Source organism: Culex quinquefasciatus, chromosome 3, assembly GCF_015732765.1.
Source record: "Culex quinquefasciatus strain JHB chromosome 3, VPISU_Cqui_1.0_pri_paternal, whole genome shotgun sequence".
Lineage (NCBI taxonomy): Eukaryota > Metazoa > Arthropoda > Insecta > Diptera > Culicidae > Culex > Culex quinquefasciatus.
In genome coordinates this window covers 70572121-70596311 of record NC_051863.1, presented here as the reverse complement: position 1 = coordinate 70596311, position 24191 = coordinate 70572121, and the positions used below count along the sequence as shown (strand labels likewise).

Here is a 24191-nt window from a genome sequence, read left to right as displayed (position 1 = left end):
AAAAAATCAAGTTTTGCAACGAGTCCCATACAACATTTTTTGCAATTCCAAAAAACACACACTGAGTGAAATTTTATGTCAAATTTTCATGTATTTTGCCAATAAATCGCTTAAATCAAAAAAATGTTGAAAAGTGTTACTTTTCGAAACAATTGCTCAAAAGTTCAACTTTTCAGCACCCATTTGAGTGCTGAAAAGTAGAACTTTTCAGCATTTATTTTGAAAAATGTTGCTATACGATTCTGTTATTTTTGGTACAGAAAAGTAGGCGATTTCGTCGTTCAAGGATGACAGGAAAAGTAAGTAGTTTCACGACGGAATTGCAAAAAAAATATTTTGAAATGTTGAAAAAATGTCTTACAATTTGGTTACTGTGATAAAGCCATTTCAAGTTTAAATTTAGTGAAAGTGTGTTTTTTTTCAGTGGTTCGATTCTGAACGTTTTCTAATTAAGTCTTCATTTGAATCACTTTATTTGAAAACTTCTGTTTTGTTTATTACGGTAATGTGCTTAAAAATTTCACTCATATTATTTTTTTTTCTAGTCAAATTGCTTATTATCGTAAAATATGCCATTTATTTTGTTTCTCATTGGTGGCAATTATATTTTCTATGAAATTTTGAAAATCTTATTTTGAAGAACTAAAATACTGATTCGTTTAGTTGCCTCGGTTAAGCACGGCCCAGTGCTTAAATGAAGCACAGAGCTTATGGGCTTTTGGCTGTATGGGTGACTTTCGTATTTTTCCTGTATTTTGAAAATGCAACGTTTCTCGAAAAAATACTCAAAATTATTGTTATTGCAATATGGGTATCATATGATCGAGATTTTTTATACATTTCGAATGTAATTTTTTAAAATATTATAATTTTTCACAAAACTACGTATTTAAAAAAAACTTAATTTTTTTTACAGTATGAGCATCAAATAATTGGGATTTTTCATCCATTTTGAACGTTATAACACATTTTTTTGAAAATGCTCAAATTTTTCTGAAAACTACATTTCTTTGAAAAAATACTCAAAATTTCATTTTTCACAATATGGGTATCAAATGATCGGAAGTTTTTTCATACATTTTGTATGTTAAAAACAAAATTTATGCAAGTACTAAAAAAAAATCACAAAACTACGTATTTTCGAGAAATTACTCAAAGTTTCAGTTTTTTTCTCAATATGGGTATCAAATGATTGAGATTTTTTCGAAAATTTCGAATATTGTATCAGTTTTTTTGAAACTACTCAAATTATTCCCGAAACTACATATTTTCGAAAAAAAAAGACTCAAAATTTCAGTTTTTTGCAATATGAATATCAAACGATCAGGATTTTTACAACATATTTTTTTAATACTCAAGTTTTTCACAAAACTACGTTTTTTTGAAAAAATTCTCGAAAATTCAGTTTTTCACAAAATAGGTATCAAATGGTCGATATATTTAATAAATTTCGAAAGCTATTACATTTTTCTTTAAATTCAAAATTGTCAAAAAACTACGTATTTTCTAAAAAATACTCCAATTTCAAAGTTTTTAATTTTATTACATTCGAAATGTTCGATAAAATTCCGATCACTTGTTACCTAACTGAAATTTTGAGCATTTTTTTCCGAAAATACGTGGTTTTGTGCAAATTTTGAGTATTTTCGTAGTAAAGTGAAAATTTGGAGTATTTTTAAAAAATGTTGTTTGTTTTCGAAATGAAAATTTTCAGTATCTCAAAAAAAAAAAATTATGACATTTGAAATGTATGACAAAAACACGATTATTTGATACTCACATGGCAGTAACAAATTTTTTGAGGTTTTTTTTCGAGAAAAATACGTATTTATGTGAAAATTTCAATGTAACTTTAATTACAATGGATAGCTGCCATCATTCCGATTCCAAAACTCTATAATTTTCTGATGATTGCATGATTTTTCATTCGATTATAGCCAATATCTCCCATATAGCCAAAATCCCATAAGCTCTGTGCTTGATTTATGCACGCCTCGGTTTAGCACCCCCCATATGCGGTGCTAAACCGAGGCATGACTGTAGTTTCATTTTGAAATTATAGTGACATAAACATGGGAAAATATTTTCAAAGGCTTTATTTGCGATTTTCAACTCTTTTCATGCATAAATTTCTTTTTATTAATACTCTAATCCATATCAATTTGTTTTTCTTTAAAATGATGAAAATAAATACATCTGTGATCCTAATTCTGTGGCATTTTAGTTTTTCAATGCAATTAAAAAATATTAAAGTTGATTAAAAGTTTATTTTGCATAAACGTGAGTTAAATTATGCTTCTTTTAAAAAAATTAAAATTACGAAGACTGACTGTTTCAAAAATATAATGTTTTCAGTATGTTTGATTCTGTGGTTCAAACGACTGAGGTTTTTAAATCCCAAAACATTCCGATTTTTTATTAAATAATAAGAAGGTTGTTAAATAATGTGTAAATGGCCTGATAAGTCACAAAATCTAAATTCTATCAAAATCTAAATTCTATCAAGGCTGCTAAAATGTTCAGTTTATGTTTTTGTCCTTCCTTTTTGATCTGCGTGTAAGCAAAAGGTATCACAAAGAATTATTTAAGTTACGCTAAATTTTAGATTTTTTTTTTGATTTTCCTGAAGGTATACCTCTTTTCCGATCTGTGGTCCCAAAATTGAAAATTTGTGAACAGACGAAAAAACTTTAATTTTATTAAAAATACGTTTTAATAAACTATTCCATATGTATTGTAAACAAATTCAAAAACAATATTGAAAAATATCCGGCCCGCCATCATCGCTGAAAAAGTTGAGATCGAAGGTTCAGATGCCAGAGGAATTTTATGAAAAATAATTAACTTATTCCTTTTACGAGATTGGTGTCAGTCTTATGCCTCAACAAACAATAGTCGCATGATTTCAATAGTGTTTTTATTAGAATTTAACTGTTCTGCTCCAGGATGTTACATTTGCAATTCAGAGATTTGGAGAACCTTTCAACTGAGATCAAATCATAAGCCTTTGCAGGGAGGATACATATTTCTACGTTTAGGTTTTGCTAACTGGGTGTTCTTTTAGGGAAAATATTTTTTGAGAAAAAACCCTAGATCTATGAAAAACCCTAGATCTATGAATAGTCGCATGATGGAACTGGAAAACAGCTTCAACTTTAAAAAAGAGTTCATAATGACATAAATATAGTATCACAAGGTTACCAGATCATCAAATTTCATGACTTATTAAGTAGGTCTTTCAATTACTATTCAACGATGATAGTTTGTACCCTAATTTAATTTCATTTGGATCTGTATGAATCCGCATTTTACGTATTATATAATTTAAAAACGTTTTTTACACAAGATTTAAGTCACAGTAAAAATCATTTCGAAATTGGCCTTTTGTAGCCGAAAAAATCATCAATGGAGCATTTCCATTCGAGCAGTTTTTGCTTTTTTCTACAATGTATTCCTTATGGGAGAACTGTCATTTCTACCACTCGAATCGGGTGCTCCATTCACGCACAACTTAACATACCAAAAAGTTGATCTGAAATATGTGCTTCATTTTCACTAAAGAGCATGAGCATGAGCATGAGCATGAGCATGAGAGACCACCCATGGTTGTCCTTCTCCGTTACTGAACAGAATCGTAATATCCTATCAACACAACCGGTCATACGCTTCAACGATCAAATAATGTTTCCCTTATCAACAGCATGCATGAATGCGCTGAAAAGATAAAACATCACGATCATCAAAACTAGAGCCGTTGCTAATAGGAAACAGTCATTGGCCACCAACGGCGCCCGCCATGTCAGTTTGTAGATCTCGAGGGAACGGGACGGGAATGTTAGTTAGCACAGGCTGCTACCAAGGGTGGGTTCTATACGATATCCACACCCCCGCGTGTGCCGGAAAACTACTTCTACTTGGGATTTTGTTAGTGGGAAAGGTAATGGCCAGGATTCATCATAGAGGATGATGATGTGGCCCAATAATCAATGAATTTCGTTGAGTGATAGGGTGATGTATTATGTATTCTCAAGGCAAACAATCGGATGATGCGGATGAGACCATTCCCGGTTATTTGGTGTTGAGTTTAGCACAAATGATTTAATCTTAGACAGCCGGCTGTGGAAAGATAGAATCAAAATTGTGTGCAATTAATAGGTGAAATATTATACTCAGCGTAACACATTTACGTAGAGTTGACCTAAGACTATTTATACTTTTAAGTTTTTATAAGATGAGCGACCAATTTATTACTGATGAGTTATTATTAATAAAATAAGGCGATCTAAAACACACAAACAGACGAATAAAGTATTAGTTAAATATTAAGATTTAATCACTAGTTGAAAATTTAGAGAAAGCAAGAAAATCGAGTGATAAGACCACCCAATTTAGTAAGCTTTATCTATGAAATGGTTACGTTAAACACAATGCGTCTCCACTGTATGCATAGAAATTTCAATTTTTATGGAGTGAGCACATGAAACTTTGACCTTTTTTGTAAACTGTAAACTCTCCACTCGACAGTATCGTTACCGTTCAACGTTATCTGAATGTATCAATTATGCTAATAACAATATTAACATCACATCACTCAGAATGCCGTTCACGTCACGCATACATAATATGAATCTATGGTCCTGCTAGACTGCATAAAATGTTCAATTATTATTATTTACCCGCTGCCTGCAGAAACTGCACGCAAAACCTTGTTTTCGAAGCAGCTGCAAAACATAGCCTTGAAACTTGAAGGAAACACTGTAAGTAATTATAACTTTGAATTTATGCGTGAGCCCGTTTGAAAAAAATATCTGCATTGTCTTGCTTAAAGTTGCGTTTGAAAGTATATTTCACAATTTTCCTAACAGTCATTAAGTTTATGTCCAACGTTGTGTACTCAGTCTCAAGTGTTCACTTTGTTCAGTGTGTAAATGAGCTTTTTGCCCCAACTCCCAAACACCCTTTTGGCTGTCAAACGGCTTGGCCGGCGACCACTTACCTGCCACTGCGATGACGAAGAAGTTAATCAACGATGCAATTAGTCTCAGCTTCGTGTTCATAGTTGAAGTGTGCGACGGTCGCGCGGCGTGCCTCTCCCGGCACACCAAGCTCCCACTCTCTCTCTCACTTACACTCTGGTTGCTCTCTTGCAGTTGTCACTGGTCGTGACAAACTCGTCGCCGTCGGCGTTGCAATCGTTGATGCATTGCCGTGTCACGATTCGTGCGTTCACTGTTTTTTTTTTAATTCGTTTGTTTTGCACACTTTGATGTAGTTTTTGAGATTTTCACAAATTTCGGCGTTTTTTTCCTTTTGTGTGCAGATAATGACACTTTTGTAATTAATTTCACTCACGTGCGCCAGCCCAGGTGGTGAACCTGACTGCAGGGACCCCACCCTGATGACCTGTTTGCCTGCAGGTGTCCACTCCCGGGGAGTAACGAGCAAATTTCATAATTCAAATGGGAGACGCTGTCAACACTGCACACACACACAAGAACTGCAACGTGGAAACCTCACTTTTTTATCCTGCACAGCTTATGTAGATTTTTTCAACCGTTCCATTCTTCGTGAGCACTTCTTCTTCCTTTCCTCGTTGAAAAATTTCCACTTTTTACTTTTCTCAGCTCTCTCTCTCTGGTGCTTGGGGCTGCTGCCTTGACTCACTTGTCTTCCTGTTGGCATAAATATTTCACTTTTATCATGCAAAGCCAGCCAGCCAACCGAGCCCGAGTTGACTTTGAAGCGAAAGTTCACCGGGCTGATGCATGGACGGACGACGGACGATGCGCACAGTTGGACAAGTTCTTGGAGGAATGCAGCGAACCCAGGTGGAGAACTGATGGTGGAAGGTGGCCACAAACAAGTTGGGCAGTTAAGAGACTCATTTTGGCAGTGTTGACCATAGAGTTGAGGTGTGTTGATAGGTATCATGACATCAAAGTGGCAATTGAATGTAAGCAGTTTTTAATTGCTTCTTTTGCTGAGGAATTGTTTACCTTCACGTAAATTAGAGTGATCTCAGTTCATGTTCTGGCGTAGTTTTTCTTGCAGGGCATGCGAAATCGTCTTGTCACACGTGCATTTTGGGCCAAATTGAGTTAGGAACGCCATTTTGTGCAGCTCTAAATGCCTCACCTTTCGACCTTCACAGATTCCCAAAATTCGATTTCAATCCTAAAATATTCAATATCTAGACACACCCTGAAAATTGCTGTAAGTGCGACAACTGGCCAAAGGGATTTCAGATCAGAACGCGTTTGACACTCGTACAAGCCCGTCTATCAAAAACATTTGTAATTTTAACTTGGAACTCTAGCAACCAAGTTTTTTTTATTGTTTACATTGCGTACTCTATTTTTTTGGTTTATATAACACTTGTAGCACCAACGGGGTCAAAACTTACGCGAAGCACCAACGGGGTCAACAAAGTTGGAAATGCAACTTCAACCGGCTGTATCTCGGCGAAAACTTAACCGATTTGGATGATTCTTGTTGTATTCGATCCGGAAGAATGTCAAAAATCACCTCCAACAAGGATCCAAAACACATGCGTTTACCTTAAGTTATAATAAAAAAAAAGCATTTCCAACTTTTTTTTCCAAGGGTTGTATGAGCCGGTGAAGTTGCGTTTCCAACTTTTTTGACCCCGTTGGGGCTACAAGTGTAAAGGTTTTTCGCGTTTTCTCGGAACGTCATAAAGCGACGTAAATAATGTGCAATTCTCCACATAATCTGCCGATTTAGAGCAATTTTGTGTCATTGGTTCACCCATACATGTCTCTATACAATTTTGACAGCTGTCCATACAAAAATGGTACGTAAATATTTGGAAATCTATAACTTTTGATGGAATTTTCTGATCAAAGACACCAATCTTCGGATAAGGACTGTTCTGAAAAAAAATAAAATGTTACAAGAAAAAAAAATCGTACCGTACCGTACTGAATTTCTTAAACTTTTTTTTTCGCACATTTTGCACTCGCGTCATTTTCGTTGGAAAAAAATGTGTTAATCGAAATTAATTAAAGCTTTCTTTATTCTTGTCATCGGTTACGTTCTGTTTAGTGGTCCCCTTCTGCGTACTGTTAGTTCTCCAAGGAAAATTAAGAGGCAGTATTTGTAAATATTGCTCGGTTTGTTCTAGAGGTCGTATCGAGGTGCTCCGATTTGGATGAAACTTTCAGCGTTTGTTTGTCTATACATGAGATGAACTCATGCCAAATATGAGCCCTCTACGACAAAGGGAAGTGGGGTAAAACGGCTTTGAAGTTTGAGGTCGAAAAAACATAAAAAATCTTAAAATTGCTCGCATTTCCGTCACGGCGTGTTTTCTGGGCAACCTTAAGGAGAAAAAATAGTCATCACTACTTTCAAAAGTGTCTTATAGGAAATTTTCTCAGCTTTCCAAAGCTTTAAAGAGCGAAATGTTTCATCGGGAAATTTCTGAGATATCTCTATTTTAAGTTTTTTCTTTTAAAATCCTTGATAATTTATTAGAAACTTTTAAATAACAGTCCAGGAAACTTGTCAAATGATGTGTTTCATGTTTATTTTACTGACCAAAATGTGCAAAATAAGACAAGAAACAACTTTGTAGAAGGTTGCAAACCGCTAAACATTTTGAAAATTAAATTTTTACCATTTTTGAATAAGTGGGATTTATTCAAATAATAAAATAATAAAACCGTATTGAAATATTATTTTTACAAGAACAAATAGTTTATTATATAATTTTTGTGTACAAATAACGCCGGTCTGCTCTGATTCAGCTTGGAATTAGCTGATACAACCGAAATTTCCACAGGTTTGAGATTGATAGGGTATTACAAGATTTTTATGAATAAATATCATATTTCCTTAATCAAACACTAACTAGTTGCATGAATACAAAACATGTTTTATACTCGAAATTATACTGCAAATAACTGTTGCTAGCTTTGGGAGAAATACTTTTCATTAGTATGAAATGATTGTTTCAGTTTTTTTTGTATTAAATGATCAAGGAATCAGCAATATTTAAGAAGTTTATAAGACTCTCATCTTCAATCTCATCTTAAAAATATATATATGTCTTGATTTTTGTTCAAATAGTTTGGAAAGAAAGTTTCTGTTAGATTTTTTTTTGTTAAAATACTATTTAATTTTTGTTCAAACAAAAATAGATGTTTGAGACGGTGTTTTCAGAATTCTGAATTGAAAGACTCGAGTTTTATTGCTACTTTTAAGTGCATTTTCTACAGAAAACATTTTGTAAAATTTTATCTTTATTTTATACTCATGAAAATATGACTTTTGAAACTTGCTACCAGTGCTGAAAATGTCAGGGGTCATGACGCGAAAATCGGCGACGCATACACGATTTTTTCAGATCCATTCACTGAACCGTAAAACCTTGACATAAACAAACCCGACTCAGTCGTGGGTGCCCTAGCTCACTGAGCAGTTGCAATGCAAGGCAGTAGTCAACCAACGCTCATTCGACGTTGCACGCACACACATAAAAAAATAAGTTTTTACACAAAAAGTTTGTATTTATGCGTGGAAATGTTATTTTAAATGTAAGTTATGGTTGTTTTAAGTGTTTTGCACAGTCTAGAACCATTCAATTGTTTAAAAATAGTCAAAATAGTGTTTAGAGAGGATTTTACGAGTCAGTCATACGACACGAATTGAGTGAGTGTAGCTCATTTCTTCACGTCTCTCATTCTCCAGCAGCCGACCGGCACGAGTCAGGCGGCAGTGGTTGAACGGACACAGTAGGCTTACAGTCACATGCTGGCAGTGAACTGACATTTTGGTTTGCTTCATGTGTACGCTGGGTTGGAAACATTTTGCAGGCCTGCTTGCTACAGTAATATGTAGTACATTTTCGATTTCAAATCATATTTGTATTTATGTTCCTGGTTAATGTTTGCTTAAGAAAATATCAAATTTATTCATTAAAATTCAATAATACCATTAACAATCACAAACCTGCCAAAGTTTCGGTTGAACAAGCTAAATCAGAGTAGACACGTGATATTTGTACACAAAAAATATGTAATTATCCAATAATTCTTGTGAAAAATACATTTTTACACTGTTTTATGATTTTAAATTCTGAATAAATCCCGAAACGAAAACGAAACTATTGGCACTACGCCCCCCGGGGCATGGCCTTCCTCTAACGTGGGATTTCTGCTCCAGCGCCTCTGACGAGACAGGAGAAACCGGGACCGACGTTTTACTTCACCATCCGATAGAAGCTCAGTGGATAAGGCGGGAATCGAACCCGCGTCTCATAGCATCATCGGGATCGGCAGCCGAAGCCGCTACCCCTGCGCCACGAGACCCAAATCCCATATATTCAAAAACTTAGACAAAACATAATTTTAAAATGTTTAGCGGTTTGCAACCTTCTACAAAGTTGTTTCGTGTCTTACTCATCAAAATGTGCAAACATTCTGATGAGTAAATTACTCATGAAACACATCATTTGATATGTTTTCTGAACTTTTAGTATAAAGTTTCCAATAAATAATAAAGGAATTTAAAACCAAAAAACTTAAAATAGAGATATCTCATAAATTTCCCGATGAAACATTTCGCTTTTAGAAGCATTGGAAAGCTGAGAAAATTTCCTATAAAACACATTTGAAAGTGGCGATGACTATTTTTTCCACATAAGGTTGTTCTAGAAAACACGCCGTGCCGTAAAACTTCTTCAATTCCAACTCTCTTGGATGCATTCGAAAGGTCTTTTGAAGCACTTCAAAATGTGCTATAGACATCCAGGATCGGCTTGACTTTTTCTCATAGCTTTTGCAAATTACTGTTGAAAATTGATTTTTTTAAAACCTTAATATCTTTTTGCAACAGCCTCCAACACCCATACTTCCATAGGTCAAAAGATAGGTAATTTTATGAACTGTAAGCCTACGGAAATAACTTTTTGGCCAATCGCAGTTTTTCTCATAGTTTTTCAATTTTTCAATAAAAAACATTTTAACACGTTAGTTTTTGCCCTGTAGGCCAAGAAGACGGCACTTTTTGGTCTCAATTTTGTCATATTCGGAATCCTCGGAAAATTTCACGTAAGTAAGAAGTTTTGGAGTTGTAAATTTGATTTCAAAAATAATTAAATAAAACATTTTCGAAAAAAGAATTTGATCTTATTTACTCTGTGGTCAATACGTCCGTATTAAGTAGGCAAATATCTGTTTTACCCCTAATCCGACAAAATGTTAAAAAATATTTTAATTCATTTTAAATGGAATTTTTTCCAATCAAATTTACAACTCCAATACTTCTAACTTACGTGAAATTTGATTGAAAATTGAGATCAAAAAGTGTCGCTATGACGGCCTACAGGGCAAAAACTAACGTTGTAAAATGTTTGTTTTAGAAAAATCGAAAAACTATGAGAAAAACTGCGATTGGCCAAAAAGTTATTTCCGTAGGCTTATAGTCCATGAAATTACCTATCTTTTGACCTATGAGAGTATGAGTGTTGGAGGCTGTTGGAAAAAGATATTAAGGTTTTAAAAAAAAATCAATTTTTTTCAGTTATTTGCAAAAGCTATGAGAAAAAATCAAACCAATCCTGGATGTCTATGGCACATTTTGAAGTGCTTCAAAAGACCTTTCGAATTCAACTAAGAGAGTTGGAATTTAAGAAGTTTTACGGAAATGCGAGCAATTTTAAGATTTTTTATGTTTTTTCGACCTCAAACTTCAAAGCCGTTTTACCCCACTTCCCTTTGCCGTAGAGGGCTCATATTTGGCATGAGTTCATCTCATGTATAGACAAACCAACGCTGAAAGTTTCATCCAAATCGGAGCACCTCGATACAACCTGTTACACATTGGTGAAAAACTCGCTCTTAAGAGTGTCCCCCACAATTTGGGTCTACAAAAGGAAAAGAACTCATGCCGAAAAAAAACCGCCTGGGTCGCTACAGTGTACCTTTTGGAAGTTTCGTATAGATTTGTAGTCAGTGGACCAAACCAGTCCGAAGACGGGTGTCATAGATAGATCCGAGGTCATAGTGTCATTTCGAGGGTAATGACCATGGTGGGATCTTCCAAAGAAAGTGAAGAAAACGAATGCTGAGGGCAATAAGCTGAATAAGTTTTTTTTTCTCGAATTTCAAATGAAAAATCTATGGCGAATTATTTATCTAAAAATTGGTAAAGGAAGAATTGACTAAGAAGTGATAATTGTCAACGCAATCCGGTCCCGCCGCGCCCTTTTAGGCCCCCAACAGGGTGCGAGCCCTGTTTTTCAGCCTTGTCAGACTTTTTTCGGAGTTATTGGAGGTTGCTGTCGGAAGGAGATTCTCTTTCCCTGAGGACACCGTGAGTGATTTTGCTCGTTCGCGTCCAACCACCCCCTTTTGGCCCTTCATACGGCAGTAATTTGAAGATGTTCCCTTTGAGTCTGAGCCACTGTAATTCTAGGCAACCGCTATATAGGTCATCCTTGTGGCCCTGTTGATTATCACATCAAATCAAATCAAATAAAAAAACTGAATTTCCCAAAATTGTTTGTTTAAGTATCGATAATTTTGTTATGTTCTAGGGGACAAAACCGGCAACTTCTGAGCCATAGAGAAAAACGGTCAAACATTTTGCCGGCGTGATCGGCAATATTATTTTTCCTTGTACCTATTTTTTACTTATTAGTCCACATCAATACCTACAACATTGCCGAAGACACCAAGTTGATCTGAAAATACCTTCAAAAGTTACAGTTTTTGGAATATTACACGTACAGTTTTTATATGGACAGCTGCCAAAATTTTATGAAGATTTGTTTGGGTGAACCAATGGCACAAAAGGGCTTTGGTCATAGGGAAGGCCCCCACAATGTTTGAGTCAAATAAAAAAAAAAAACAAATAAAGTTCTCCGGTTTTGGTAGAGGATTGCTCTAATAAGATCTATTTATAATATCAAAATCACTAGATTAAGGTGAAGCACGAGAGTGGCGTGCGGCTAAAAATTGAAAATGCTTCGAAGTGCTCTGTGTGTGTGCGTGCGCGAGCGCGCACGACGGCCCTACCAAGAGAATGCTAAAAACAGGAAAGTAGATTTGCGTCGCGTCGCTCTGCGGCCCCTGCGTCGTTGTGCTGATGGGTGTTAGGGAATATTTGGCTAAGATGTGCAACGGTCAATGTTGAACAGGGGTCATTCATAAAATAAGTCTAATGTCTTTACAGCAGGGTAGCCTCCTCGGGAAAACAGGGAAACCAGAGGAGAAATCGAGAATTTGATATTACCGGGAGAAAATATTAGTTGAAGTAAGTTGAAAAGTCATTGAAGCTAAAAGGATGACACTAGTGATTGGTACTAGCAGGAGTGGCCGACAGCTATAAGTCAACTTCGTTTTTTAGATTAAAATTAGTCAAACTTCTTATAAATGAACTCAATATGTTTTTCTTCACTGTAAGAAAATTATTCTAGTTATTATTAATGTGTAATTCACGTTCACTATTTTCCTGATGACACCGTGAGTGACTTTGGCGATCGTTCACGCTCCATGCAAACAATATTATTTTTGTGATGGAGGGGTAGGGGGTTTGAAATTTCCAAAATAATTGCCCACGTGGTTTATAGATGGTCCGAATAAGAGCCGGATTATTTTCATCGCATTGCTGATAACTCATCAGGATCAACTCGGATCTTATTGCACCCTCCGACAAAGAATTTCCTACAAGTATCATACTTAGGCGAGACCAGCTCTACCTACCAGCAAAATCTTGAAGCGATGTTTTTCCCCATACATTTTTGCAATTACTGATAGATAATGATCAATAAAGCCATGAGAACCAAATTGCATATTTTTACAAATAATCAGAAATAAGTTTTGTTTTTATTTTAAGATAGTCTGGAATAATAAGTACTTCTTCCAAGTTGACAATATAATCAAGATTGATCATGACTTCTATTGGCAAAAAATCACTTTTATACAAAAAATCACTTTTAGGTGGACACAACACAAAAACAATAATTGAATTTTTGTTGGTTTTAAATTTCATTCTTCATCTGAAAAATAAGTTAAACAAAATGTTACTATATTTTACATATTTCCATAATAATAAGGAATTGGGAAAAAATCGCAGTACTTCTAAATTATTTTGCACCATCTTATGTATAACTCAAAAGATGACATTTTCAGTGATAAAAAGCCTAAAAATGACAATTTATATCTTGAGTCTGCAAAAAAACAATATCTGGAGATGAAAAATCTCAAAATTTATGAATTTATTTATTTGAAAAGTATTTTGATACTCAGGCCAGTTTAAGAACATTTTAATTTGATGTAAAGATTGTCCATGTAATTTTTATTTCGACTTCATAGTATTTTTTTTATTTGGCTAAAATTTTGTATTTGAGTAGTTCTCTACGATTTCGCAAATTTTTCACGATTTTCAAATTTTCAACTTTGTCTATCATTCCCTTTATCAAAAGTAGCCATTTTTCATAAAAAGTTCTATAGTAAAAGTCTACATATGCTGTATCTTTTTTTTAGGGGCAAGCTAGCACCATACTCTCTTCGGGAAAGTTTTAAAGCACTTCTGGAGTAACCAAATACGATAATATAAATATAAAATAAAAATATAAAAAAAAGTTTTCCCATACAAATTCCCATAGAAAATTGAACCGCTTTGCTCAGAATGAGGACTAAACTAATCGTTACCAAACTTTGGGGAGTTGTTTAGTACCAAAAGGAACTGAAAAATTGCTGTGCTCACTTAATTTGGACAACTTTATTTGTTTTCTATACAACCATATTTCACCCTAATGGGTATACATTTTTGATTTCTTTCGTTTTTATCATTTAAAAATACTTGTTGAAAGAAAAGGATATCTAAAACTAAATGGTTTTGAAAGACTGAGATTATTTTTACAATTTTCATTTTAGGATTTTGCAAACTTTGTGAAATTGTTTAAATTTTATTTCTTCTAAAAAATTCTTCTATTTTTTTCTTTCAATAAAAATAAATTAAAAATTTTAAAATAAAGCATTGATTTTGAAAAGGTAATAAATATATAAAAAAAATTGCGTTGGGTTCGTATAAGTCCAAGGAAGGTTCTTACGCCAAAAAATTACAACTTTGGCCACTCTGGAACCGATTCCGGGAAATCTGCAGATTGTATGGGAAAAGTTACGTAAAATCAAATTTTGATCACAGATCACAGATCACAAAAAAGTTAAAAACGTAAACAAACGAAAAAAGGAAGAACGAAGTTTATCGGGTAAGGCTTGTTTTAGATAAAATTTCTTATTCCATAGTTTAGACCATAGGATCATATGACCATAGGACCGATAGAAACTAATTGTTCAATTTACAAAGCTTAGAAATTTCCTCAACAAATTGTATGTTTTCTCGATTGCAAATTAGATTTTGCTTTGAAAAATTAGTATTTGTATTTTTTGTTCAGATTTCGATATTCCCAAAAAAAAACTCGATTTTTTAAAATCATGTCTCCTAAACAAGATTTTGTTAAGTACTTTAGTGAAATTTTGATATGGTCCATAAACCTTGTTGACACTTTTTTGTAAATCTCAACCTCTCCCCACCCCCTTTGTGGACGATTGTCCTTTCAAAAAATCTTTTTTGTATCGAGTGTGGACAATCGCCATACACCCCGCCACTAAGTGTTCACGTTGTTTATGGATGGTCCCCAAAGTGCACAATTTTTAGGTAACTTTTTGCCTTCCTCACTGAGGTAAGGCTATAATCCTGCTCTAAAAATGAACTTTCTATTGAAAGCTCCTAGACCCACCTTCATGTATACATATCGACTCAGAATCGAAAACTGAACAAATGTCTGTGTGTGTGTATGTGTGTGTGTATGTGTGTGTGTATGTGTGTTTGTATGTGTGTGTGTATGTATGTATGTGACCAAAATTCTCACTGAGTTTTCTCAGCACTGGCTGAACCGATTTTGATCGAACCAGTTGCATTCGACTTGGTTTAGGGTCCCATACATCGCTATTGAATTGTTTGAAGTTTCGATAAGTAGTTCAAAAGTTATGTATAAAAATGTGTTTTCACATTTATCCGGATCTCATTTATATGCATGTTAACGATGTCCGGATCCATCATCCGACCGTCGTTGGTTAGGTAATTGAAAGGCCTTTCCAATGAGTCCAATACATTGAAGATCTGGCAACCCTGTCTCGAGTTATGACCACTTAAGTGATATTGATGTACTTTTTTGAAGCCGGATCTCACTTAAATGTATGTAAACTATGTCCGGATCCATCATCCGACCCATCGTTGGTTAGGTAATTGAAAGGCCTTTCCAATGAGTCCAAGACATTGAAGAGCTGGCAACCCTGTCTCGAGTTATGACCACTTAAGTGATATTTATGTACTTTTTTGAAGCCGGATCTCACTTAAATGTATGTTAACGATGTCCGGATCCATCATCCGACCCATCGTTGGTTAGGTAATTGAAAGGACTTTCCAATGAGTACAAAACATTGAAGAACTGACAACGCTGTCTCGAGTTATTACCACATAAGTTATACATTGTGTTCTTTTTTTCTGGATCTAAAAATATGATGAAACCCATGAAAAATGATATACCCATTTTTTGGTGAAAAGTGAGGAAGGCATCAACCACATAGGTGGATTAAGTTAGTTTTTGAAAATAGTCTCAGTCATTCATTCTTTAAAATAAGTACCCATGTTTGCCCACTCTTGAAAAAAAATAATTTTGAAAAGGTGGGAAAATTCTCAATATTTTGCTTTTTGAACTTTGTTGATACGACCCTTAGGCTTCATCCATAAAGTACGTCACGATAAAATCGGCCACGCTTTTCCTATACCTATAACATGCAATGTCACACTTGCTAGTGACAAAAAGAGAAATTAAAAATCAACACAAAATGTTTTACCGTGTATAATTTTTATTCACTGTAGTCCTTATCCATACCTACAACGTTGCCAAAGGCACCAAATCGATCAAAAGGTCGTTCAAAAGATACATAATTTTCATACATCATTTTTGTATGGACAGCTGTCAAATTTGTATGGAAAATTATACGGACAAACTAATGATTATGAATACAAAGAGACAAGTTGTTCCTTTCGTCTCTTTGTATTCATAGTAATGCAATCTGCTAAAACGCTCAACCAAACCACAAACTAATAATGCAAAATGGCTTCTCTGGGCATACCGAAGGCACCTAAAAAGTTTTAGCCGGATTAAAAAATACAAAAAATAAAATTAGAAAACGACCGATTTCGCAGAGAATTGCTCATTTGCGAATTCAAAGGGAACCACAACATTGTCATAAGAAGCAATTTAGCATCATACGTTTTTTTCACATAAGCCTCAATACAATTTTGCGGCGAAGTCATATAAAGTGGGTACGTAAATATATGAAAATTTGTATCTTGAGATGGACCAACTCATACAGAAGTTGCCCCGACCTCTCTTCGATTTGCGTGAAACATTGTCCTAAGGGTTTTTTCCTGATCACGAATCCTAGGTCCGTTTTTGATATCTCGTGACGGAGGGGCGGTACAACCCCTTCAATTTTTGAACATGCGAAAAAATACATGTTTTTCAATAATTTGCAGCCTGAAAAGGTGATGAGATGGAAATTTGGTGTCATTGTGACTTTTATGTAAAATTGGGGCGTATTTGATGGCGTACTCAGAATTCCGAAAAAAGGCCAATCCATTCTTCGTAACTCAACTGTAAATTTTTTGAACACGTCATTTTAAGGAAAATTTAATGTTCTTTTCGAATCTACATTAACCCACAACAGTCATTTTTTCATTTAGAGCAAAAATTTCATTTTATAATTTCGTGTTTTTGTAACTTTCAAGTGTTATTTTTAGAGTGTTACATTGTGTTACAAAGCTGAAGAGCAAGCAATTACAAAAAAATATTTATAAACATAAGGAGTTTTCTTGTGATCATCACGAGTTATCGTGATTTTACGAAAAAAGTTTTGAAAATGTTCGAAAATCTAGTGAACTACCATCGGATGATTTTTGTAAAAATGTGTAATGTTACATCAGGAACTGGTAAATTTTTCACACGGTTATGTTGAATTTAATTTTTTTTAACTTATTACTAAACATTCCAACACGTAAGCCTCCAAAAAAGTCGGAACGGAAACTTCAACTCGTTGGATCTCGGCCATTGCTCAACCAATTGATACGATTCTTTTTCCAGAAAATTCTTTGTATGTCTAGATGAGTTCCAACTTGTTTTTAATCTCTACAAAACAGTTGGAGCGATGCTTTCGTTGCAGAAATTACAGATTTGTTCGAATCGAGTTCAACAAAATTTTGAAAATGGTTTTTTTAATTTGGTGATTTTTATGTAGTCAAACTCCGATTTTTTTTTAAATCAAGAAAGGTTAACTCGGTTCATTTTGCACCTCTCGACAGAGTTGTAGGAAATTGAATTTCAATCACCCATAAAAGAAAGCTGAGAGAACAGCCCTACCAAAATCTAATGGTAGAATAAACCGTTCGTTCAATGCAATAGTTCATCCCATTTGGTGATTATATTGGCAAATGACCATCTCATATTCATCGAACCTTTGTAGCTGATGTTGCAAAGGCGCGAAAATGAACTCATAAGAATAATACTCTCGCCAATCTTAGGATTTATTCGCTGTGTCCCTTCACAGAACCTTTGTACTACCAGATCGTTATCCTTGTAGAGGAATGGCGTTTTTATTTTTAGACCACGTTTCCCATATTTCCTCAAACCAACTACTTTATCGTCTTCATTTTGCTGGGCGAGATATGGCACCGTCGATTTTTAGACGATGACTCCAGCATTTTTTCTCTTTTTGCACTTCGATGTATTGCCATCTCACTATAGAGTTATCCGTCTGCGCGGAAATGGTCATTTATGAGCCTTATAACTTTTAAGCAAAATATCATAAAAATATGGAAAGTTTTTTTAAGTTTAACGAAGAATTTCAAATTGCCTTAGCGTTCTCGATTGCGAGATCCCTACTCGAAACTAGGTGTCCGAAGGCTTGATTGTTGAGGCAATTGCAAACCTCTTTTTACACCTTAGCTTCCATCCACCCCGGGATTCGAACTGACGACCTTAGTATTGTGAGTCCAAATGCCTACCAGCGACTCCACCGAGGCAGGACCCAGGGAGACGACTTCTACACCTGGACTGAGCTAACGACCTAACCTCTAAGTTAGAGCTGGCCAACATTTACTTCCCGTCCGACGGAAGGCGTGATCACACAAATCTCGTCTCAAAAAAATGCCACCGGGACCTTCTAGGATCGAACCCAGGCTGACTGGGTGAGAGGCTACCACGCTTACCCCTACACTGCGGGTCCCGGCATAACGAAGATCATACACACATTAACAAAATCATGGTAATATTACATATGGGAAGGGATACATCTTTTATGTCAGAAAAAAATGTGTAAATTTACCTCTGAAAATATGCATTGTTTTCGAATGGCTGGCGAAATTTCACTTTTTCAGTCAAAATTGAGGTAAAATTTAATAATAATAGAAGTAATATTCAACCTTCCAAATTTACACAAGGTTTTATTGTGTAGTTCCAAGAATTGGTAAGAATCGGACAGTTATTGCACATTCCACATGTAAAAAACTGAAACAATTGCTTTTCTCTATAAATTTTGAAGAATTTTCCCATATAAACTTCAAGCGATTAGAGGGAGGGGTTCCCATGGTCAGGATGAGCTCAAATCTGTAATCTAGTCTAGCGATCTTTGATTTCAAGAGGAAGCCCGGATTTCGACCACCCTAGTGTACAAGAATCACACTTGACAAAGTTGGGTTAGAATTGCGCTACCTGCAGGCAAAATCCTGAAGCGAGGTTTTTTCCCAAACATTTTCTCAATTTATTATTTACAAACATCAACTCTCAACAGCGACCCCTAAAAATCTTAAAACTGTTTTATTTTTGCCAAAGAATTGGAATAAGGGAGTGTCCTCAGAAAAATAAAACACTTTGGATTATCAAATCACAAATTATTTTTGTTTCGTCATTTTATAATGGATTTTTGAACTCAAATATGACCCCAAAATGTGAATTATGATTTCAGTAACGAAATGTAAAAAAATAATGCAAAAGCTTTAGGAGATTGATAATTAACAAAAGTTGATAAATCAGAAAGAAAATATTGCTAAAAATGGGAGTTGCAATAATCAGAGGTAGATTAAATTGTGTATTACCAAAAACATGATGAGATTTTAAAAAGAGTAAATACATCTTTTGTGTGATTTGTGCCATATAAATAAGAATGAAAATGGTGTAAGAGATTCAGATTGTCGACGCTCTGCATAAGTTAAAGAGATTAGCTGTGAGCAAGTTCAGAACAAAATATTTCTAAGCGGGATTGATTTGCGAACATTTTCACGATAGGACTCATCCAGAACATTCGTTAGGTGGGACAAACAAACAGACAAGCTTGCCGTAAATTATATAATTTTGGAGCAAAACAGTCAGTCCCCGGCAAAAAGATATGCGTCGCACCTCGCGACGCCCGAGACGCCATTTGATTTTGCCGGGGCCGATTTTTCGAAAAATGTTAAACTTTGAAGGTCCGTACCGAGCTCCAAGGTGCTCCAAACTTCAATGTTATATACCGTAAACCGGGGTGACTTTGATAGGATTTCAATTTGTTTTTAGAATATTTTCCAACAGATAAGATTTTTCTCAAGATTATTATTTTTAAAACATGTACTGGGGTAGGCCACACAAAGTCCATGCACTATTTTGGAAAAAAGTTTTTTCAATAGTGTTTAGAAAAATAGTTACGTTAAAATTTCTTAGTTTAAATTCCGGGGTGACTTTGATAGTCATAGTTTTTCTTGTTAAAATCATATTTAAGATGTTCAAACTTTATTTGTACGTTAAATGTACCATCACTAAAGAGCTGATATAGTTTGTAAGAAAAAAAATCAATGTTTATGTTAAGTTAACTAAGTTTATAAGGTTTTTAACAAAATACATATAAATTTTAGGTAAAATTGTTAAAAAGTCGAAATTTCGCCTGAAATTTGTTAAAACTAGTTTTGTTAGTAAAATTATCGATTTATATTGCATTTTATACTGAATTCGAAGCACGAATCACAAGTTTTCACATTTTACATGAAATTTGTTCAACTGAAATTGCCTATAAATTTGGAGATTTTTTTAATTGTGTTTCAAAAACACATATTATTTATTATTTACAAACTTATTTAACCTTCTCCTAGTGGAAAATTGTCCAAAGAATCCGAAAATGCATTCAGTTTTCCGATTAAAAATCATGTTCATTGAGAAAATCATGACACTTCGAGAAGTTTAAAATAATGACTTCCATCAACATTTTCTTAACTATAGTAAACTAACTTTATAATCCTTTCAAAAATTTATGAAAAGTTCTTCTTGAGGTACTTCGAACACTTCTCTACCACGGTCAGTATGTTTCTGAACCATTCCTTAGGGACCATCCATAAACCACGTGGACACTTTTTGGGAATCTGTTACCCCCGTCGTGGACAATTGTCCATACAAAAAAACTTTTGTATGGATCGTGGACAATCGCCATACCCCCTAAAGTGTCCACGTGGTTTATGGATGGTCCTTTACGTATTTTAATTGTACTCTTAATTTTACGGGAAAATCGCAAACCTATCAAAGTCACCCCGGCTATCAAAGTTACCCCGTTTTACGGTATACCAAAAGATGCGCAGGGATCCGACCTACACGCCAGTGATGTTTTTGATAAACGCATTTGTGGCCAAAGTGCCTCAAAAATAGACATAGCGCCAGCTCCTGTTACGTCCAATCAAGCTCATATTTGGGATTTGGGCTAAGTATGCCTACCGGAACGAAGCCCTGAATGGCCGCCAAAAAGTCATTTTTGTTACATCCTATTACCTACACACGCAAAATTACTCTACTGTATTTTGTTTTAGTATTCCTGTTATACAATTACTATCTTCTTGATTTTGCTTTCAACCCCGTCATAAGATTTTTTTTTTTACTAAAAGAGTTTTTATGTGTTCCACTAATAATTAACAAAACAAACGTTGGGTATTTTTCATTTACCCTAAATGGGATACATTTGGTATGAGACGCAATCTTTTAGAAATTTATAAAATAAATAAAGATCCCTAATGTTGTCGGGACCGTGGTGTAGGAGTAAGCGTGGTTGCCTCTCACCCAATCGGCCTGGGTTCGATCCCAGAAGGTCCCGGTGGCATTTTTCGAGACGAGATTTGTCTGATCACACCTTCCGTCGGACGGGAAGTAAATGTTGGCCCCTAACCTAAAGGTTAGGTCGTTAGCTCAGTCCAGGTGTAGGAGTCGTCTCCCTGGGTCCTGTCTCGGTGGAGTCGCTTGTAGGCAGTTGGACTCACAATCCAAAGGTCGTCAGTTCGAATACGGGGTGGATGGAAGCTAAGGTGTAATGTTATGAGAGAGAGATTCCCATGTCGATCAAGCTCGTCATACAATATGGTATTGTAAAGCGTTCATTTTTAACAAATTTTAGAATATTGAAAAATTCCCAAAAATAATGGTAAAACACTTTGAAGCACTTTGAAAAAATATCTCTGATAAAATCGTTTTTGTACTAAAACATCTCAAACTTATTTATTTATTATTCCAATGATGATAGTTGGTGAAAAATAATTATTGAAGAAGTTTCTGCTAAATCTCAAAAAGTTTTGATGCCTTATTTTACAAATTATAGTAAAAAACATTGAAAATATGGTAATTTTGGAAACAACTCGGAACTGCTAGGAGCCGTTTTGCCGAGCATTTTTCTAAAAAAAAGCGGTGGGCGCTCTAAAATTCTTTGTGTACATATGGGTATCCGGCACCGTCACTCCGTGCCATATTTTCATACACTTAGGAGCCCAGGGTGGCGAAGTCCTTGTAGATAAAAGTACCTAGTCTTCATGCAATTTTGGCCGCTGTCCTTATACGAATCTCATGTGAAAACTTAAAAATTGAAAATCTCTTGATTTTTTTTTTTGTTGAATTGACATGTATTTCCGTCGCGTACTTGATGTTGGCACATCACTATTATTTCAAGTGATGAATAGTTTATTCAGAAGAGAGCAAACAAGTTACTATCACAAACTTTGCAAAATATTTTTAATGTAGTTAGAATTGCAAATTGTATGGAAGAGCTAAATCATAAAAAATGCCAAGAGAACAAATTCCCCCCCAGGTCCAATAATTATTTTCTACCTGACTCTGAATGCTGGATTGTTCTAACAATTTTCTAAAACTTTGCTGAAGGCATCCAATCAATCTGAAAATTTCTTTTCAAGATTTTTGATTTTCAATTTTTTACATGAAATTCAAGACAACGACCAAAATTGAATGAAAACTTGTAGGGGCAATCCAAACATGCAAAAAAAAAAAGAACTTTGGTCATAGAGAAGGCTCGAAATTTTTATTAGCTAAATATATAATACATAGGTGAAATTCATTTCTGACTTTCGGAGAGGATTGCTAATAACTTATAGGCAAAAAGACCAAATATTTTTTTTTGAAAAAATGCTCGGCAAATCGGCTCCGAGTAGTTCCGAGTTGTTTCCAAAATTACCATATTTTCAATGTTTTTCTATAATTTGTAAAATAAGACATCCAAAATTTTTAGATTTAGCAGAATTTTCTTCAATAATTATTTTTCACCAACTATCATTATTGGAATGATAAATAAATAAGTTTAAAGATGTTTTAGAACAACAAACGATTTTATCAGAGATATTTTGTCTAAAGTGCTGTAACTTTTTGCCATTATTTTTGGGATTTTTAAATGTTCTAAAAGTTGTTCAAAAGATAAATTACACAACTTTGTCGAAGAGACCAAAGCTCTACGACCCTCTTGTAAAAAGTTAGTTTTCAGCGCCACCTATGCGGTGAAGTTCGGAACTAAAAATTGGTGCCAAAAGATGCGCACTACTAATACGAGCAACTTTGCCAAAGACACCAAAATTCCCAAAAATATTCCCGAGAAGATATTCATTTATTGCGTAAAATTTCGATTATTCCCCTCTGTGCCCCGTGTGTAGAAGAACGATGCGATGGTGCAGCAGCGAACGAGAAACAATGACAAAGCAACCAGGCAAAACCATTTTTGCCACGCGGCTAGCAGTTATCACCGTTATGTCGGTTTCTCCTTTTTTTCGTACGTCCACTGCTGCACGTTCTGTCGCGTGGTCTGTTGGCGGCTGCGAGTTTTTCAAAAATATTTTTTTCATGCGTTTAGTGCTCCAATATTTTTCGAGAAAAATATCAATGTTATGGTATCATAAGAATCGTAAGAACTTGCTCTTTCCTGTCATGTTTTCCTATTTGCAAAAAGTGACCCCAGTCAGAGTTATCGCGGTGGGAACAAACCAAAACGGGGGCAGACGGTCTACGAAGTTTTCACAAATCGACTCATTGTGAATTCACATTTTGATGAAATTTAAAAGTAGTTAATCCATCTGAAAATTCAGAATGTCTTCTTGATCCCTATGGTTTAACATTTTCCAAAATTCAATTTTGAACGCTTCTACCAGCCCACAAGAAAAAAAAAATTTGGACTACGCTCTGCCACTCTGGACCTCCACGTTAATAGCTTAAATAAGCAGTGTAAGCAGTTAAGTAAGCGTTATTTTATAATGTGAAATTTCCGTGACACTAAAATCTTCGTAAGTAATTTTATTTCAAAATGTTTGATTTCCATAACCCCGCACCATCTCTCTAAAAGTTTGACATCTCTTGGTATAACGTCATGATTCGAAATCCGGACACTTAGTACCATGTTATTTTTGTTATAGCTGGCAAAAAATCATGTAATAAGTTGGAAATGTAGAAATATCATCAGGATTTAGTATAAACAGTCAGTTTTATGAGAATGCATGCAAAATATGTCTTTTCTAACAATTTTTCATCAGAATTTGAAAATTAAAATGTTTTATTGTGCTTCGAATCCCGGACACTGTTAAAAGCTGATTCGAAATCCGGACACTTTTGCTTCGAATTCCGGACACTCGATTTTGCTTATGAATCGCACAAATTTGGACTGAAATGTTAGTGAATGGCATTCTTTAGGTCTCAAATAAGCTGTTAACATCAAAACAATCGATATTTTATATAAAAATTTTCTTGAATTTAAGGAAATCCAAACCATAAATTTCTACTTTGCCTTCCCGGTGCTTCGGACGCCTATGAAATATTTCCG

The 24191-nt window shown here is 34.9% G+C and overlaps 1 protein-coding gene across 7 annotated transcripts in view; it reads right to left on the bottom strand.

Annotated features, from left to right (window-relative positions):
* LOC6037602 (hemicentin-1) overlaps window positions 1–24191 on the bottom strand; it is a 135269-nt gene that overhangs the window by 64649 nt on the left and 46429 nt on the right. For 6 of the 7 annotated variants that reach the window (XM_038265695.1, XM_038265694.1, XM_038265696.1 and 3 more), the window contains one exon: window positions 4997–5672. In XM_038265695.1, coding sequence (XP_038121623.1) covers window positions 4997–5057 — 61 coding nt within the window. In that variant the 5' untranslated portion in view covers window positions 5058–5672. Of the gene's footprint in view, window positions 1–4996; window positions 5673–5996; window positions 6175–24191 lie in introns of those variants that run through there. The other variant, XM_038265700.1, reaches the window with a different exon arrangement.